Genomic DNA, 20460 nt, shown 5'->3' on the forward strand with positions numbered 1-20460 from the left:
AAAATACTCTTGTACTCTATTTAGTATAGAGATATCTTAAATTTCCTCTAGAAACCAATTCTCCATGATCTCCTTTATACCAATCCATTTATAAGTACTTAATAACTACATGCAAAAAGCATTGAGCCATTTGTGATTATTACATACTGGAGCTGTGACATAACTAAAAATAATAATAGTTCTCTGACACACCTTAGGGGAGCTCACTGCTATAGAGAACTCTCTGGACCATAGCACAACTCATCCGGTCTTCCTAAACAATTCAGGATCTTTACTGAAATAAACTTTTAGATTGTTCAAATATAATATCAGCTGTGGTACAACTTAAAATTTTTATCACTTAAAAATATTTATAGCCATTCGTATTTTGTGGCATCGTTGAAACAATTGGTCACCCTCCAGTTTGGCCCCATATGTCACTTGGGAAGCCCTGTACTACAGACATAAGATGGCCCATAGAGATGAGCTTATCTTTACTGCTCTCATTGTAGGAAGAATCCAAACCAGAAATTTTCCATAGTGCATAGATTTCATATGTCTTCTTATTGAAAGTCACATTCCTTTTCAGCATTAAGCTTTTTTTTAAAAGAGTGTTTTTACCTCTGTCATCAGAAATTTCTTGCTTGGCATCTGCTCTGAGCTATTCATTAAAGTCCTTGTCCTTGTTACCTTTGTTCCTGTGTTTTTGGCCTTTTCTCTGCTTAAGTGTGAATTTGTAATCTTCAAAAGCTGATGAGGAAAAAAAAAAAAAGACCAATGTTGGGGGCTCCTGGGTGACTCAGTTAAGCAGCTGACTCTTGATTTCAGCTCAGGTCTCTGGGTCATGGTATCAAGCCCTGAGTCAGGCTCGGTGCTCAGCTGGGAGTCCGCTTTTGAGATTCTCTCTCCTTCTCCCCCTGTCCCTCTCCCACTCTACCTAAAATAAATAAATCTTTTTTTTTTTTAAGACCAATGTTATCTGAGATTAATAATAACTGGATAACTGCTGGCCCAGGTATTTCTGATATTAGACCAGCCCAGAGTTTTGCTGTCTCTCTTCCCAGTTGCAAAGTTAGTTTTTTAAAAGCAAGCAGATAAAGCTGGCTAAATCTTTAGTTTTGAAAGGCAAATAACACCATTTTTTTTCCTTTCTTATAGTGATAAGGTGATTCGACTTATTCCCAATACAGAAGAAGAAGCAAATGCACTGAAGAAAATATACCACCAACTTAAGGTAAGAGAGCTTCCACTCACTTATCATTACATCTATGATGTGTTTACAGGGCTTTGCCGATGGGAGTTGAGTAAGTAGAATTAATTAGCCAAGAAAAGAAAATGCTAAGAGATAACTTTAAAGAGCTTTTAAAGGATAAGTTAAGGTTATTCAAAACATGATGTATCTTATCCCATTATCTATTTATGAGTTCATTTATTTTCCATCTCCCTTAGTAGAATGTAAGTTTCATTGATAGAGCTTTTGTCTACTTTTTTCATTGCTGTGGTAATGAATGAATGAATGTAGGAATATCCTACAAGTTCAGTAAATGTCTTTGTTGTTTTTAATGAATGAATGAATTTAGTTTATAATTTTCCAGAGCTTAACTTTTCCTTCTTAAAATTTTCCTGCTAATCATCTATACTTTCATTCTAATTAAATTCAAGCAGAAGTGAATTGAGGAAAATAAAAGAAATTTTTAAATTAATTTTGGTTTGTTTCAGTGAGTCTGATAAGAAAATTCTATGGGCAAAGGTTGAATGGCTCGGATTATTTAATCTTTGGTGAATTTTGTGGATTTTAGAGATAGAGAATTTCTCATTTTCTTACGACTGCAATATAATTGAGTGTTAGCTTTAACTAGAATGTTATGATAAGAGGTGTGGTGATAGGATGCCTGGGTGGCTCAATTGGTTGAGCATCTGCCTTCAGCTCAGGTCCTGAGATCGAGTCCTGAATTGAGCTCCCTGGAGGAAGCCGCCTTCTCCTTCTGCCTATGTCTCTGCCTCTCTCTCTGTTTCTCTCATGAATAAACAAAATCTTAAAAAAAAAAAAAAAAAGAGGTATGGTGATGGGCTCTTTTCTATGCCTAGGAAGAAAAGAAGCAAGACCATAAAATATATGGCAGTTTAGCTTTATTTTAATGGATAGCAAATCAGATTACCTAGAAGACCTCCTTAATCTCCAATGTGGGATAGGAAAACATGTGTCCTAAATGCCTGGAAGTCTTACCTGGAAAAGATGTTAGGAGGATAAGAGAGGAGGGATAGATTTAGTGGTTTCTGGAGATAATTGTAATTATCACATTTTTGGTCTTATTGTTGGCTTGATTTTTCTCTGACATCTTTCCTTCAAATATTGAATGCACTTACAAATGAAGTTTTGAACTTGGAATTTATTCATTTCCTTTCTTTCTCTTTACTCCCAGTTTTTATACATGTACTATCCAATTTAAGCTTGGGTCTCATTACAAGGGCTCAAAGTGAAAATGCAAGAGTTCACTCCAAATTGTTATGATTGTATCCAGTACCAGAGGGACTGCTCATCAGACATTTCCTAAACCTCTTCTCTTTCTCAAAGGCATCTCTGCTTCAGGATAGTGACATGAACTTTCTTCTGGTCATGTATGCTCATTTAATTCCATTATAGTCTTTTTAGCAGCAATACCTGAACATTATCTAAACAGCCTCCCAGGGACTCAACATTTGCAAAGCAGTTTTCAAGTAGAAGCTCCCATCTCCATTGAAATTATATTTTAGATACACCAATTGGAAAAATAGCCACTTTATACCATATTTCAGGGAACATATATGCTTAGCTAAGTATTGAGGAAAAAATTTGTGACAAAATCTGCCCCCACACCATTTGTAAGTATATTTACATGATAGATCTTACAAAGTTATAAAAATAAAATCACAATTATATATGTGATGATCACTTGTCATTATCAAAAGTAATAAAATTACATCAGTGAGGACTGGGAGGGTTACTTAACTCTTGTAAATTGTAATCGACGGAATGAAAAGATGTTGAGCATGAGATAGGACTATGGACACTGATGAGAACACAATATATCGTGCCCTTTTCTGTGCACAGTTCTGTACACACTAAAAAAAAAAAAAAAAAAAAAAAAACTTCCTGCATATTTTCATCTGGCCCTTGAGGAAGGGTAGTAACCCGGGGGAGGAAATGGTTTGGATGTGAAGGAGCTTTAGAGGACAACTAAGAGAAGGGAAGGAAAGGGAGGCTGGTGCGGAAGGGGGAGCAGAGTTAAGGGGGTAGCAAGGAAATTAATATCAGAATGTTGATGATGCTCTGGCGGTCCCACACCACAGAGAATTCCATCCAGCCCCTCTGAGTCACCCTGCACCAGTCACAGTCTGAGTACTTCCTATAAATTGTCTTCTTTTAACAACTCTATGAGGTGGGTACTATTAATGCTATTTTAGAGCTGAAGAAATTAGGAGAGACAGAAGTTAACTTGCCCTGGATCAGTGTGGCATTGGAGCACACATCTAGAGGGTGCCAAACCTTCTAGAAGCCACATGAGGCCTGCCTCCTGTCTTGAATCTGTTTACTCTGATCATTTTCTCAATGGAGAAGAATAAGGCCAAGTTTACTGGGTGGTGGAGACTAGACCCAGTGTACATTGTCACATTCTCATTTACTTTATTCCTTGAGTCACCAGTACCACCCCCGTCTGTATATATATGACGTACATTGCACATACCCTTGGATCCCCACAGTTTGGTCCCCCTCCCAGCTGCCCCTGGCAGTACCAGGGGGGTGGTATGTATATACATATATATACATATATATACAGGTTCAGAGATTTGCAAGATTACATTTCACTGAGAATCCTACTCACAGCTATGATTTATTATAGCAAACAGATACAAAGCAAACCAGCAATGAGAAAAAGCAAATGGCATGAAGTCCAAGAGAAACCAGGTTCAGGCTTGCACACAAGAAGTGTTTCCCTGAACTAGGGGTGGTGAAAGGGGAAGTGGGTGGGGGGTGGGGGTGACTGGGTGATGGGCACTGAGGGGGGCACTTGATGGGACGAGCACTGGGTGTTACTCTATATGTTGGCAAATTGAACACCAATAAAAAATAAATTTAAAAAAAAAAGGTGTTTCCCTGTGGAATTAAACAAGATGTTCTTTATTCCCCCAGCAAGGAGTTGTGATAACATACATGAAATATCGTCTACCAGAGAAGCTCATTATAGACTTAGGGCCCAGGGTTTTTACTGGGGCCTAGTCATATAGGCCCCCTCTGCCAAGCACATACCAAAATTCGATTCTCCAAAGGAAAGCAGGAACTATATTGTTTGCACTGTTGAGGTGCACAGTGAGCCACTCTTCCCAGTTAGATTTTAGGGCCAATCCTACCACCCTGTTTCCAGATGCCAGCTAATGGCCAAACTTGTAAGTAGACCTTTCTAAGAACAGTCGTTTCAGGCCTGCTGTGTTAATTCTTCGCATTTCTTCATTTCTCTTTAGCAAAGAAATAGTCCTATTGGGTTGAAATTGGAAGCACTGAGCTTAAATACATTTCTATCTAAAAGCATCATGTTAACTGGATGTCATTTTAAATTCAAATGATTTCATCGAGTGATCCACTTGCACCACTGAGAGCATCAATTCTGGCCAGGCAGAGATAGCAGCCTGCAGAGAATAAAGAATATGAATGTCTATCATCTTACGCCCTGTGGAGCTCATGGGACAGAACTGGCACTGTTGTTAACAGCTCCTTTGCAGATCCCGTGCACTGCCTCCGAGGGGAAGGGAGCTTTTAGTGCCTCCTTTCCCTAAAGCACCAAGTGATCGACAGAATTCTAAGATAGCACCAAAATTTCTCTCCCTGGTTATACACCCTGCATAATCTCTCCTCTGCGTCTGGTCAGGGTCTGTGAATATGATGGAATAGTTATTTCCCTGATAGATTACATTATGTAGCAGAAGGGAGATAATTTGGGGTAGGCCTCACCTCATCAGATGAACCATTTAAAAGCAAAATATTTCTGGGGCACCTGGCTGGTTCAGTCAGTTAAGCCTCAGAGTCTTAATTTCAGCTCAGGTCATGATCTCAGGGTCATGACATCAAACCCTGCATTGGGCTCCACATTCAGTGGGGAGTCTGCCTGGAATTCTTTCTCCTTCTGTTACTTCTCTTTCTCTCTCTCTCTCTCTCTCTCTCTCAAATCTTTAAAAATTAGAGTATTTCCTCCAGCTGTTGACAGAGGCCAGTACTCCTTCTGGTCTCAAAGAAGAATCAAATTGCTGTGTTGTGAACTGTCCATAGGAACCATGTGATAAGAAATGCTACTGGCCTTTAGGAGGTAAGAACCACCCCCATCTGATAAACAGCAAGGAGATGGGGATATCAATCCTACAACTACAAAGAATTTTGCCACAACCATCCGAGCTTAGAAGATGACCCTGAAGTCCCAATGAAATCATAGCCCAGCTGATGTCTTGCTTTTAGCCCAGTGAGACCCTAAAGAGAAAATCCAGGCAACTGTGCCTGGACTTGTAACCTATAGAACTAAGGATGGTAAATGGCTGCTCTGTTTGGGGTAATTATTTCTGTAGCAGTAGAAAAAAAAACAACAGAAACAAAACAAATAAAAAAGCAATAGAAAAATCGTACACATGGTAACAGCCCTACATCCTGGCCTTTTGATGGCTCTTAGTTTAATAGCATGTATGGATGCTTTATGTTAATTTTTCTGACTTCATTGGATATAACCAAGCATCTTTGGAAAAGTGAAAAGTGACTGGGATATATATGCTGATGCTATAAATTCACAATGTCTTATCTGAAACATGAACAAATGCAAAATGTCTGTGCAGCGTTGAGTGAAATCTGAGAAGGTAAAGTCACAGCATAGCTAATTAGACCTAGAACCACTGTTACAAAGCTGGTTACTTTCCTAATTAAATTTTATGGTTTTGCTGAAGAATTAAAACAAGAAAGTTAAACAGAAAATCATGCCTCCAGAGAAATGGATTGAGAAAGCACCAGCCAATTAAACTGTTAATTAAGAGCATAGCCATGATTTAAATACCGTTATGATGGAAGGGAGACAGTTTGCAGGTGAGTAAAATTAGAGTCAATACCACCTTCTGCCTACGTTTCTTCCCAAATTCTTTGTGCTCTAAAGCGATAGAGAAGGCTTAATGTAAGATCACAAAATTTCTATGTAGAATTGACAGACTCAGTTAAAAGAAAAATTAATGCTTCTATTTCCAATTCTCTCATTCAGAGAGCTATCAGATTAAAAACTGCCCTGTGGGAAAAAAAACAAAACAAACAAAACAAACAAAAAAACCTGCCCTGTATTCAAAAGTTTGACATTTTTTCAAACTAAAACATAGCCCCAAAAATGATTTGGGTTGTCAGGTGCCACTGAGCGGGATGTTAAGAATTGCAAAATTCCATGAGGGACAAATGGCATCATCCCTTCTTTGTATGCGAAATTCACAGCTGCCTTTCGCGAGTGTGACTCTTTCCCTCCTCAGCACAGTTGACTGTTCTGTAATCCTCCTTGGTACTCTCTCCCAGGTCTTACACCTCGATCTACAGGAGCTTTGGGATGCTTGCGGTCTCTGCACCTTTAAAAGGTCTAACATCCAACTGGACATTGATTGGGAAACGTGAGGAAGAATTCATGCTGTTGGAGTTATTTATTACCATTTTTTTAAGATTTTATTTATTCATGAGAGACACAGAGAAAGAGAGGCAGAGACACAGGCAGAGGGTGAACCAGGCCCCATGCCGGGAGCCAGACGTGGGACTCGATCCCGGGTCTCCAGGATCACACCCTGGGTCAAAGGCAGGCGCTAAACCGCTGAGCCACCCAGGGATCCCTATTCCCATTTTCATTTGGAGCTGATAGTACCATTACAGGAGTATCTCTTAATCATGGCTGTGGTATGCAGAATTCTAAGATGGTACTCAAGATTCTTGGCCCTGGCATATACACCCCTTCTCTCATGTATCCCATCAAACACTAATCTAGGTACTGTGGTAAAAGGATTTTGCAGATGTAAGTAGGGTCCCAAATCACTCGACCTTGTAACAGTGAGATTGTCCAGGTAGGCCTGACCTAATCATGGAGAAATAGTGTTTCTAACTGGTTACAAAAGAGGAAATCAGAGAAATGCCCTCCTGTTGGCCTGGAGGAAATCAAACATCCATGCTGAGAACTGCCATGTAGCAGAAATTGCAGGGGACTCTAGTTGCTGAGAGCTGTCCCCAGCTGACTAGAGGGAAAAGAGGGACAGACCTCCGTCTATAATGACAAGGAAACAAATTTCACCACCAGTAAAAAGATCCCGAGTCCCAGATGAGACCACAGCCTGAGCTGACACCTTGATTTCAGCTCTTTGACTCCCTGAACAAAAAAAATCAAACCATTCCCAGTGAAATGGTGAAATAATAAAACAGAGCTACTAAATTTGTGGTAATTAAGCAGTAAAACCTAATAAGATAGCCTTAAACAACCAGTGATTTGGTGAGCTACCTGAACACAGAGAAACATTATAAATGATACTGAAAGATAAAAATTAAAAAGAAACCCAAACTTTGATCTGTCAATACATTTGGGGTAGGAAATAGCATTTCCATCTTTTTTGTTAAGGGCTTTGTTAAGTAATAAAGCAACATTACTTTTGCTTTCTCTGGCATGATTTTATTTTTTTAAAAGATTTTATTTATTTATTCATGAGAGAGAGATACACACAGAGGCAGAGACAGGAAGAGGGAGAAGCAGGCTCCATGTAGGGAGCCTGATGTGAGATTCGATCCCAAGACTCCAGGATCTCACCCTGAGCCAAAGGCAGGCGCCAAACCTCTGAGCCACCCAGGGATCCCCTCTGGCATGATTTTAGAAAGAGAAAACATTTGTCACGATCCAGGCAGATGTCCAAATGCAGTTGTGGATTAAATTTCAGGAATATAAATTTTAGATGTGCCATATAGTTTTCTCTGTGTGGCTATTGGTAATTAGTCAATAACAATATATTAAGAGAGTATGTGGCAAAAACAGGAACACATTAAAAACATCCTTTCAAAAGTAGGAAAAAAAAAAAAGCCCTCTATGGTATTATGATAACCTTACTGGTTATTTATTTACTCAACTAGGTGGACAACACGACCTTGGGCCAATACTGTAACATTTGTTTCCTTTGTTTGTAAGATTCTCCAGGTTTGGTGTTTAAACAACCGAAGTTAAGACTATCCTGGGCTTATTGACTCAGGGGTCACAGGGATCCAAGATAAAGAGAGAGCAAACTGACAGTGGCCCTGGAACCAAAGCTTGAAACTCTAATAACAACACTTCTGCCACATTCTATCAGCCAAAGGAAGTCTCAGAGTCAGCCCAGGGATGGAGAAACAGACTCTAATTCTTGATGAGATGATTGCAAATTGTGAAAACATGGGGAAAAAAAACCTGTGGCCATTTTTGTCATCCACCCCATCCTCCACCCTCAGATCCATTCTAGTCTGTTGCAGATCCAGGGGGGAAGATGGCAGCTACCTCATTTCTCCTCAGCTTTCTTACTGCCACGGCTCTGGTCCTGGTCTCCTTCCGTTGAATCACACCAGTTTCCCAAAATTCTTTTCTGTCACCTCACATATGACTCCTATTTGTTCTCCATGCTGTAGCCAAGGTGATCTTTCTGAAATAAAAAATTGACCACGTCACATCTTTATTTAAAACCTTTTAAGTGTCCCCATTGTCAGCAGCAGAAATTTCCAGCCGTTTGCTCATCAAATCACCTAGGAAGATTATACTTGGCCTCACAGCCAGAGATGGACCAAATTGCTCAGGTGAAACTTGGTTATTAGTATATTTTTAAAACCTCCCTTGGTAATTCCATATGTAGCCAGGGAAGTAAATCACTGGCCTGTGGTAGAGACTTCAAACTCTTTGGCCTGACCCATAGGCCCTTGAAAACCACACCCAGAATGCCTCTCAAATGTTTCTCAGCCTCCGTCATTATTCTTGGCTCAGTGTTTATTGCCCTACCCACGCTAAACTGATTGTAGTTTCTCTCTAAGTTCCTTTTCCTAAGCCATTCCTCTTGCCTGGAATGTTCTTCTCTTTGTCCACTTCGTGACTATCTTTAAAGACTAGGTTAGAGCATCAGCTTCTTGAGTTCTTTGACCCTCACTGAATTCTACAGTTATATCTTACCATTTATCTCACTTTATGCTTACAGTATCTTTCTTCCCTCATTTCATCCTAAAATGAGTTTCTTGCAGATCTGAGACTTAATGGATCTCTGAATTGTGTATGGTGAAATAGGGAGGCATTGATGGAAGAGGAGAGTGACCCCAAGTGGTGCTAAAAAGTTTATGTGCATAGTCAGGTCCACAGGAATATAGCTCAACTGAGACTTAGACCACTACTTCTTGACCCACCACTTAGGTTTCCCTTTTTTTTTTTTTTTTCCCTGTTCTTTAAAGGTTACCCTTTGCACTTATCCTCATGATTTCACCTGGAAAAAAAAGCAAGGTGTGAGCGTATGGTTGTGCTTTGTCAAGTGTGAATTTCTCATCTTTTCCACTTTATTTTTTTTAATTTTATTTATTAGAGACACAGAGGCAGAGACATAGGCAGAGGGAGAAGCAGGCTCCCTGCGGGGAGCCCGCTGGGGACTCGATCCCAGGACCCCAAGATCATGACCTGATGCTCGACCACTGAGCCCCCCAGGGATCCCACATCTTTTCCACCTTAAAGGATATTACCCTGTGATCCAGGATATGGAAATAGAGGAAGTTCTTTCTTCAGGGGGCATAGAGGGGGCTTCTTGGTGGCTAGCAGTTTTTCTATCAAGTACACAGACTATACTTTGGACCCATGAACCTACGGCAGTCTTTGCATATTCATCAGCCACAGCCACAAATACTTCACTTGATTAAAGGAGTTTTCCTGTTTTCTACCATACTTTTTCTAGTTGCATAAATATGGAATGATTTCCACTGCTTTACTGGGTTTTAGAGGTCATTGTTGGTGAAAAGAATAAAACCTGGACCATGACCATTTTTAGGAAAATGAGTTCTCCCCTGATGACTAATATAAGGACCCGAGCATGTAAATGAGTATCAATGACTTACAGGAATGGATTATCACAATCTGAATGCATTTATTAAATATTTATGTGAAGTGTTGTACAGGTCAAGTGGGAAAAGCAGTTAGTATGGTGATTAATGGGAGTATGACCTCTGGATATATACTTTCTGGGTTCATATTCAGACTCTTCCATGTACTAGTTTATAGGAGTGTCAGCAAATCACCTAATTTAGTTTTGCTGGGCCTCTAGTCTCTATATAATAGGGAAATCCAGAAAGAGTTGATCACCCAGCAAATTCTTAATCCAGTAAGGGATACATGATATGTAAACAAATAGCTGCAGAAGAGAGAACCCCCAAAAGCATACTACTTACCATCCTTCTTTGTATAGGATCAGTTTCTGACTCTGTTTCCCTGATGCCTGGCAGTAGTAGGTACTCAACAAATCTTGAATGAAAGAACAAATGAAATTAATCCATCCATCTTCTTGCCTAAAAGTTTAAAAACAACTCTAACCTGGATTCTAATCAAAAGCATATGTAGGGCTGAATAAATATTCAAAAGATCAAAACAATGAAAATATAGGTAAAAAGAATTACTGTAGAAAAATAGGTTTATGTGATCAAGGAATAGCGAAGGTATGAGTTAGGGAGAAATTATCCATCTCTTCAATTACTAAAGAAGTTTTATGGAGGAAGTAGGATTTCCATAAGAGCATAAGTTTCTTGAGAGAATCATCTCTGAAATACACAACCTTGCGTTAGAGCCTCATGTAACTTTCAGATTTTGCCTTGAGGTTTTGACTAATTCAATGAATACAATAATACTAATTACCAGAAATATTTTACCTTGAAAATCAGAGTTCAGGTGTTCTGCTTAGGAGTCAATTTGGTTTTTTTATATAATCAAAAATGTCTGTATCTCTTTAAGCCTCTGATATACTTGATTAACAAATCAGTTCCTTTCTTTTAACCTAAAAACAGCTATTAAGGATGCCTATATGGCAGTTCCGTGCCCTAAAAAAATTCAGAGCAGCTTTTGCATATTCATCAGACACAACCACAAAGATTTTGCTTGATTAAAGAAGTTTCCTGTTTTCTACCATTTTGTTTTTCTAGCTGTATAACTGTAGAGTGATTAAAATTCCCATGGTCCCACAAATAATTTCTTAGATCTTTTCCTGATAATTGCATTTACTTTGAGGCTATCTGATCATGAGTATTCTATTCTTTCACATTTCAGTCACGTTCTGAAAACGGACTATGATATGAGCTAAGAATCAGTATCGTGTTTTTTAAGAAAAGAGAAGGTACAGAGCATGGAACATAATCTAGCAGGGGAAAATACTTGGACCCAATGTTGGGATTGGTGATCTTTGATAGGTGGACAAATTTGCTAGATGCTAGCAGGCTAGAGCTGGTCTAGAGGAAACTGCTCATTATTCTTGATTAATAATGTGTTTTAACCAACTAAGCATGCTTTATTTTAGTATATTTAAATAATTGACAGCAAACATTAAAAGTTTTTTCTAGTTTGAATAATGGAAGAGATGCTGAAAGATTAGAGAAATAATGGCAATGAGTATGATATTTATATTTTAACAAATCTAAGGTTAACTCTACATGTCACAGATCCTATTTATCATATGTATTTTTTAAAACACTGGAGAAAACACTTTACAGATTATGAAAAAAACATGGCAGTGGTTTTAGAATAACAAAATCTCTTAAGGTTTTGCCGAATTTCTTTCAGGAGTATAGGAGCTTTTACTTGTTGAGAGATGAATTTATCAAGGTTGGTCAAGATAAATGATAAATAGTGAATATTGAGTTTTACAAGACTTAAGATATTGCCTATAATAATTTATTCCTTAATAAGTTGCACAAATAAGGTATGTATCATACAATCACAAGTGGATTTAATCTCAGATGGAGGGATATAGGAAACATGAGCAATAAAAGTTAATTCTCTCATCAGTAATATTTAGCATCTTTTTCTTCATCAAACCTGTGAATAAAGGTCTCTAGAGAATGTTCATAAAGCCAGAAAATGGCATCAGTGGATGAGAAGGGAGCACTTATCTGAGAGGGTTTTAATCAGAATTCTATGTAATTTCAATAAAACAGAAGGTTCAGAAACAAATGAAAATTATGTTAAGGAAAAATGCAGAATAATGCTTGCAAAATTTTTAGACTCTTACTGATACAGAAAGGAAACATCAAAGATTATAGGGAAGTGTGACCTTACCATGAACAGAGTTCAGAATTCCACATCGATAGGTTGGTATGCCTATTAGGACGTAAGTACTCTGGGCTTTCAGAGATTCCTGCAGCGACTTTTCTATGGTAGACTGGTAAACAACAAAATTTCATTTTCTTTTCTTCCTGAACACTATGTCCAACCTCCCCTTCAGTTAGTTAAGTGTGTCAGTACAACTGGGCACATCTACCGGAATATACACAAAAGTGTATTTCTGGGCCAAGGCTCTATAGAAAGGAAATTTTCCCTCCAAACTTTTTCTCCTCTTCTGCCTGAATGACAGAAATAATAGAGTCCAAGAGGATGGAACCATGACATGGAAAATTTCTGCATCCCTGAATCACCACACAGAGAAAAAGCTGCTCACCGTCAAAAATCCACCTTTGTTATATGACCAAAGAACAAAATTCTCTTGTATTTGAGGCATGCTATTGTATTCAAGTATTGTAGAGGAGAAAAAATAGTTTTCCCTCTACTCTTGAGTCCTTACCTGAGACCATCTGTAATTTTTAAAAAATTAAGAAAAACACATAGTTTATTAACATGTATACTTTATTTACTTTCCCTTAAGAGGCCTATATTCACTCTTCTCTATTAAGATGTCATTTAAGTCTGAATTCTAAGCTACATTGGGGTTACTCACTTTTTCCTGGGTATCTCCCGTGAATGGGCCTTTCAAAAAATGGGTGGGAGGTATGATAGTTTGTGACAAGGTTTATCTGTATGTGGTACCACCTTCTAGTCTCTCCTATGATACTTCCCTTATGGATGAAACTTCTGGTCAGGGGATTTATGACACATTCTTTTAGAGAATGTGTTTTTAGACTGATAAGGAGAGTAAAGAAAAAGCCATTCCCTTCATTTACTATTTTAAAGTGCCTACAGCTCAAAATAATCAATATACCAAAGCAGCATACTTTGAGATGGCATGCCCTAAACTCCTACAGTCATATTTTGGGGTGGTATATTCTGCTACCTTTCAGCATCAGCACAACTAATACTGAAGATGGTGTATTAGAGTGCTACCTTAACAAAAACAAAAGTATATGGCATTAGCAGATGAGAAGTAGGTGGAAAGAACATAGCTGTATCACAATCTGGAAAGAAAAGACCAGTGTTATGCAATAACAAAACATTTGGTAAAACTACCAGCTGTACTTGAAAGACCAAGAAAATACCTATTTATCCTATAGCTCTAAGAAAATCATTGCAAATACCCAAAATATCAGTATGTGTTGGTTCTTCCCATTGTTTGTAGAAAGTTATTACAAGAAAGAGCTAAATTCAGACAAGAAGTGACCAGTTTATAAGAAGTAAAAGAAATTGGGAGTACAAAAGTGCAGAGGAAAAAAAAAAACCCCAAACCACTTCTAGATCCTAAACACAAAATAAGACCAAAAAAGTTTTGAATGAAAAATGTCCATTAAGAGTTCTCCGGTTTGGGGGAAAAAAAAAAAAAGAATTCTCAGGTTTGTAAGGTAACTTAGGGAGTACTTTTCTACCTTTCCACTCCAGCTTCCTCCCTAAATCACCACATGGCAGAAAGCCACCCACCAGCAAGGAACAGTTGTCTCAGAAATGAAAAAACTCTTGAGTTTGAGCCAGGTCACACTCTGGGTCTATTTGTTGCCAAAGCTACTACCGCTCTAAGATAAACCCATCTCTGGAACCCCTAACCATAAGCTCTATGGACACACTGAATATCACAGTAGTTGAAATTCTAAAAAAGCCACCATAGCTTGTGAACTTACAAACATGTTCATTCTTTCAACAGATCTTAATTCAATACTATATGTTGGTCATTGTGTGAATCACGCTGTGTGCTGTGGGAATACATCAGTGAATAGAAACTAGACCTTCAGATTAAGGAGCTCAGAGATATATACTAGGTCATCCTGAGCAGAAAAAAAAAATAACTTAGTAGAACCTCTACAGATTTAGTCCAAATTTGTCACTTATGCACATTTAACTATATAGCCAAACTTGCCTATCCACTGTTCCCCAAATATATCCCATATGTCTCGGTCTCTAAGCCTTGTTTATACAGATGTATAAACGTATTCAAAAATGTTATTAAGTGACTACAATGTGCTAGGCATTGTCTGGTTAGTGAGAGCTACAGCAATAAACAAAATCAATAATCCCTATCCTCATGAAATTTATATTTCAGTGAAGGGATATTGTAAAAAAAAAAAAAGGTAAAAAGGACACCCTATCAAATGGTAGTAGTTGTAGCAGAAAAGTAAAGTAGGAAAGAAGATTAAGGGGCATGATGTGTACTTTTAAATGATCAGGCAAGGGGCACCTGGGTGGCTCAGTGGTTGAGCATCTGCCTTTGGCTCAGGTCATCATCCTGGGGTCCTGGGATGGAGTCCTGCATCAGGCTCCCTAGAAGGAGCCAGCTTCTCCCTCTGCCTATGTTTCTGCCTCTCTCTGTGTGTCTCTCATGAATAAATAAAATCTTTTTTTAAAAAGTGATCAGGGAAGACATCATTGAAAGCATGGTATTTGAGCAAAAGTTTAAAAAGAGACTGAGGGTAAATTGTTAATTCTCTACTTTTGAGAATACTTTATCTACCTGTCAAAATGGGCTAATCTCAGATGTTAACTTATCAGAAGTTTTAGCCAACTGCCATATTTACTTGCGTTTATTCTTCTTCTTGAGCCTTTGAGGAACTTTTGCTATTCTCTTGTAGAGAGATTCTGTTCTCAGATTCTGGTTTTCTTACTCTTTCACTTGTGACTTTTAGGGAACCACAAACCAACCTGATGTTTAATAAATTGTAGCTCTCTGTCTTAACTCTATACAACCTCCATTACCACCCAACATTTTTATATCAAAAACTGGCATTTTCTCAACATCCTTTTACTCTTTCCAACCAAAATGCTGCTCACACACCTCTTCCACATGGAAATTCTGCCTTTCATGCCTCATACATAAAGGATATTATTTTTTTTAAAGATGTATAGCATATTCATAACCCAAAAGATGAAAAGTGTTGAGGACACCCATAGATTTATTTTTTTAAAACCCATAGATTTAACTGAGGCTAAGGAGCAGGATGGTGTAGAAACAAAGAGAGACTTGTGAGGCAGTTTGGAGGAAAAGGAAAAGCAAAACCAATTAGAGAATTTAGGTTCAGCTTGATCTGGGGTTAGAAAAATGGCTTTAGAGATAACTGAGCACTTAGAGATTCAAGTATACACTTGAATTGGTTACTCTCAGAAGAAGGGTGGAAGGAAAAACCTGATTAGCCTAGGACTCTTTTCCAAGCAATCTCATTGAAAATATACCATAACCCCAGGTTATCTTAAAGAGTAACTGACAACTACAGATCTGAATGTTCCCATTACTCTTCAAAGAATCTAAAATAAAGATTATTTAAAAAGAATTTATTTATTTATTCATAGAGACAGAGAAGAGGCCGAGAAACAGGCTCCATGTAGGGAGCCTGACGTAGAACTCGATCCCGGGTTTCCAGGATCAGGCCCTGGGCTGAAGGCAGCGCTAAACCACTGAGCCACCCGGGCTCCCTAAAATAAAGATTTTTTAAACAAAAAATCCATCCACAGACATGCTTTAGTGACTTAGCTTCGTTTAATATCCACTTAAAGATCCTTTCTTCCTTTTAGTAACTAACATCTTTCATTCCTCTTGAAAACCCATGATCCTGAAAGAAGTATAATAAAACACAGAATTCTTTCATGATTTAATGTGTTTATAATTTAATAAGTTAAATGAATTTCTAAATTTTTCTCCTCAAAGAATTTAAGAATTGCTAAAATTAAAACAGTTTGGAATAAATTCTGCACCCATCTCAACTTGGGAGGTAGAGTATATGCATGTAATTGCAAGCTCAAAACAACCCTCTATGCTTGACTTGTAAACAATTCACAAAATGCAAGTCTTGTGTAGTTTAGAAGGCTAATCCATAGAAACAAAATTATCCTTGGATCTAAAAGCATTTTGTTGAAGGATATAATGCATAGAACCCAGATCAAACATCAAAAATAGTAACTTCTCTTGGCCACCCAAAGATCAGTTTTGTGTCAACTTACTTTCTCATTTGTAATGAGAATGTCGGCTTTTTTTTTTTTTTTTGAAGATACAGAAAGCACAGAATTATAAAACTGTAGCACTTTCCTATCAAGGGATTCCAAACTCTTCATAAAATGTTAGTTTAATTCTCACATCTCCCAAGCAGGTAAAGAAATGACAAGTGGTATTTGCAATGAACTTTATCTCATTTTCTGCAAAGGAATGAGTCACAGTTACTCTTGAAGATGAAATGGAACTATAATTTCCACCTGACTGAGATACTGGCCTGACCTCATTCTACTTCTCTCTGAGTTATATTATATATTCAGTGATATTACAATTTTCATCTTGGCAGTAAACTGTCATTGTCCCTACCTTCACATAGAACTCCATGAGATGAGGAAAATGAAGGAAACCTTTGGATACGTAGCAACTTTTGTTTCCATTTTAAAGGAAATGAATATTTAAGGTGTTGGGTCTCAGGGCATCAGGATTATTCTGCTAATGAGTAATTCCTTTTTGTCTTGACATCTGTAGGGCCCAAATGGCCTTATAAAAAGTGAGATGTATCTATTTTTAAATACCTAACACAATACATTGATGATGTTCAAAATTCAAAGTATTTAGAGGATATATATAGTAAAAAAATCTTCCTCTGATTTCTCTCCTGTAGTCAACATTCCTCCTACACTGGAGGCCACCAGTGTTAATAGATTCTTACAGAAATACTAGATACAAATCCAGGGAGGGAGGAAGGAAGGAAGGAAGGAAGCACATAACGTATAGATATATATTTCTATATATATATTTCTCTTGATTCTTTTTAAATAAATTATAACAAACTATCCATACTGTTCCACTATTTGCTTTCTTCACTTAAAATATCTTGGCGATCATTCCATAACAAAACATAAAAACTTTGTCATTTTTTTAAAGATTTTACTTACTTATTCATGAGAGAGAGAGAGGCAGAGGCAAAGACAGAGGGAGAAGCAGGCTCCATGCAGGGAACCCAACATGGGACTCGATCCCGGGTCTTCAGGATCAGGCCCTTGGCTGGAGGTGGCACTAAACCGCTGAGCCACCCAGGCTGCCCTGTCATTCTTTTCTATAGCTGCCTAGTCTTCCATTGCATGGATATACCAGAATTTGTTTAGTCTGTCTTCTGATAATTAAGATTTCTTCCAATATCACATTATTACAAAGTTGCAATGAATAACTTGTTTGTAAAGTCATTTCACATATGTACATGTGGGATAAGCTCTCAGAAATGGAATTCCTGGGTTAATGAGGATATGTACTTTGATTTATATTTTCTAAATTGCTCTCCATAGAATCTACCAATTCTCCTACCAGAAATGTATGCAAATTCTTATTTCTTTACATCCTTGCCAACATAGTGTACAATCAAAACTATCTCAGAGACCAAATAATGAATTTTCTGATTTTTGTTGATGTAATCTTGTTGTTTTTGATACATAATTGACCTGTAGCATTACTTTCCAGATGTGCATGAGTCAGTATTTGTATACACTGCAAAGTGATCACAGTAAGTCTGGTTAACATCCATCACCACACATGTAGTTTTTTTTATGTAATGAGAACTTCTAAGATCTATTTTTTTAAAAAAGATTATTTATTCATGAGAGAGAGAGAGTCAGAGACATAGGGAGAGGGAGAAGCAGGCTCCACACAGGGAGCCTGATGTGGGACTCGATCCTGGGACTCCATCCTAGGACTCCAGGATCACACCCTGGGCCAAAGGCAGGTGCCAAACTGCTGAGCCACCCAGGGATTCCCTAAGATCTACTGTCTTAACTTTCAGATATACAGTACAGAATCTAAGAAACATATTGGAGCTTCTTATACTGTGATTTGGTTACTTTCAGGAAAATGTGGAAATATAAAGTAAAAAGTAGAAAATACTATCTTAAATATGATACTTAAAGTATATCCATAAAGCATTTGACAGAGGATAGCATTCATTCATGATAAAAGCCCTCAACAAAGTAAGTTTAAAGGGAACATACCTCAGCATAATAAAGGCCTTATATGAAAAACCTACAGTGAATATGTTCAATGGGGAAAAACCCCTAAGGTCAGGAAGGAGACAAAGACGTCCATTCTCATTACTGTTATTCAACATAGTGCTGGAATTCGTTAAAACATCTGTACTACCCAAAACAATCTACACATTTAATGTAATCCCTATCAAAATACCAACAGCATTTTTCAGAACTAGAAAAATCCTAAAATTTAAATGGAACCACAAAAGACCCCAAATAGCCAAAGCAATCTTGAAGAAGAAAAAGCTAAAGATATCAATTCCAGAATTCAAGTTATATTACAAAGCTATAGTAATCAAAGCAGTATGGTTCTGGTACAAAAATAGACACATAGATCAATGAAACAGACTAGAAAACCCAGAAAAAACCTACAGTTATGTGGTCAATTAATCTATGACAAAGCAGGAAAGAATATCCCATGGGAAAAAGTCTCTTCAACAAATGATACTGGGAAAATTGGACAGCTACATGCAGAAGAATGAAACTGGACTAGTTTCTCACACTATACACAAAAATAAATTCAATATAGATTAAAGACCTAAACATTAGACCTGAAACCATAAAAATCCTATAAGAGAGCATAAGCAGTAATGTATGACATCAGCTGTAGCAACATTTTCCTAGGTTTCTCTCTTGAGACCAGAGAAGTTAAAGCAAAAACAAGCCATTGGGACTACATCAAAATAAGAATCTTTGCATACCAAAAGAAGCAATCAAAGCTAGAAGGCAACCTACAGAATAGGAAAAGATATTTGTAAATGACATAGCCAATAAAAGGTTAGTATACAAAATGTATAAATAACTGGTACAACTCAACACACACAAAAAAACCAATCCAATTAAAAAATGAGCAGATGATCTGAACAGACATTTCTCCAAACAAGGCATCCAGATGACCAATGGACACATGAAAAGATGTTTACCATCACTCATTATCAGGGAAATGCAAATCAAAACTACAATGAGCTATCTCACACCTGTCAGAATGTCTAAAATCAAAAACACAACAAATGTTGATGAGGATATAAAGAAAAAAATCCTATTATTGATGGAAATGCAAACTTGTGCAGCCATCGTGGGAAACAGTATGAAATTTCCTCACAAAGTTAACGATAAAACTTCCCTATAATTCAATAATCATACCACTAAGTATCAAAAAAACACAAAAATATTATCCTAACAGGATACATGCACCCCTATGTTTGCTAGAGTATTGCTTACAATAGCCAAGTCATGGAAGCAGCCCAAGTGTGCATTGATAGATGAATGGATAAAGAAGATGTGGTATAGATGTACAAAGGAATATTATTTAACTATAAAAAAGATCTTGCCATTTGCAATGATGTAGATGAAGCTAGAGACTATAATGCTAAGCAAAATAAATCAAAGATAAATATCATATGATTTTGCTTATATGTGGAATGTAAGAAGTAAACCAGCAAAGGAAAAAAATAGACAAGCCAAGAAACAGACTCTTAATTATAGAGAAGAAACTGATGGTTACCAGAGGGGATGTGGGGGGGGGGGGTGAGGGGATAGGTGAAATATGTGATGAGAATTAAGGAGTGTCCTTGTTGTGATGAGCACCAGGTGGTGTATGGAAGTGTTAAATCCCCATATTATATACCTGAAACTAATATAACACTGTATATTAAATAACTATACTGAAGTTAAAATTTTAAAAAATAAAAAGGTAAAGTGTATTTCCATAGCAGGGATAGGCTTTTCAAAAATATGTGTGGGTCGGTGTTTGTAATAATACCAGTTGAACTACAGAGATGTTCTGCTAAGTGAGAAATTCGTTTTTATGAGATGTTTAAATGTATGCTACATATGCCAGCAAAGCCAGTCTACTACGCATTATTTATATAGCATTTGCAAAAGTGTGATTGAGACATCTGATATTCCAAATGAGGACTTGTACTTAACTATAAATTATGACACAGATGTCTTGTAATAGTTCTTTCCATTTACAGAAATTACAGGAAATTCTCAAGATTTTATTACAAATGTGTGTACACACATGCCCTAAGCC

The 20460-nt window shown here is 37.5% G+C and overlaps 1 protein-coding gene across 1 annotated transcript in view; it reads left to right on the forward strand.

Annotated features, from left to right (window-relative positions):
- CPA6 (carboxypeptidase A6) overlaps window positions 1-20460 on the forward strand; it is a 308236-nt gene that overhangs the window by 124040 nt on the left and 163736 nt on the right. The window contains exon 2 of the mRNA XM_026012235.2: window positions 1138-1213. Within this exon, the coding sequence (XP_025868020.1) occupies window positions 1138-1213 (76 nt within the window). The remainder of the gene's footprint in view (window positions 1-1137; window positions 1214-20460) is intronic.

The sequence above is a fragment of the Vulpes vulpes genome, chromosome 13, assembly GCF_048418805.1.
Source record: "Vulpes vulpes isolate BD-2025 chromosome 13, VulVul3, whole genome shotgun sequence".
Taxonomy (NCBI): domain Eukaryota; kingdom Metazoa; phylum Chordata; class Mammalia; order Carnivora; family Canidae; genus Vulpes; species Vulpes vulpes.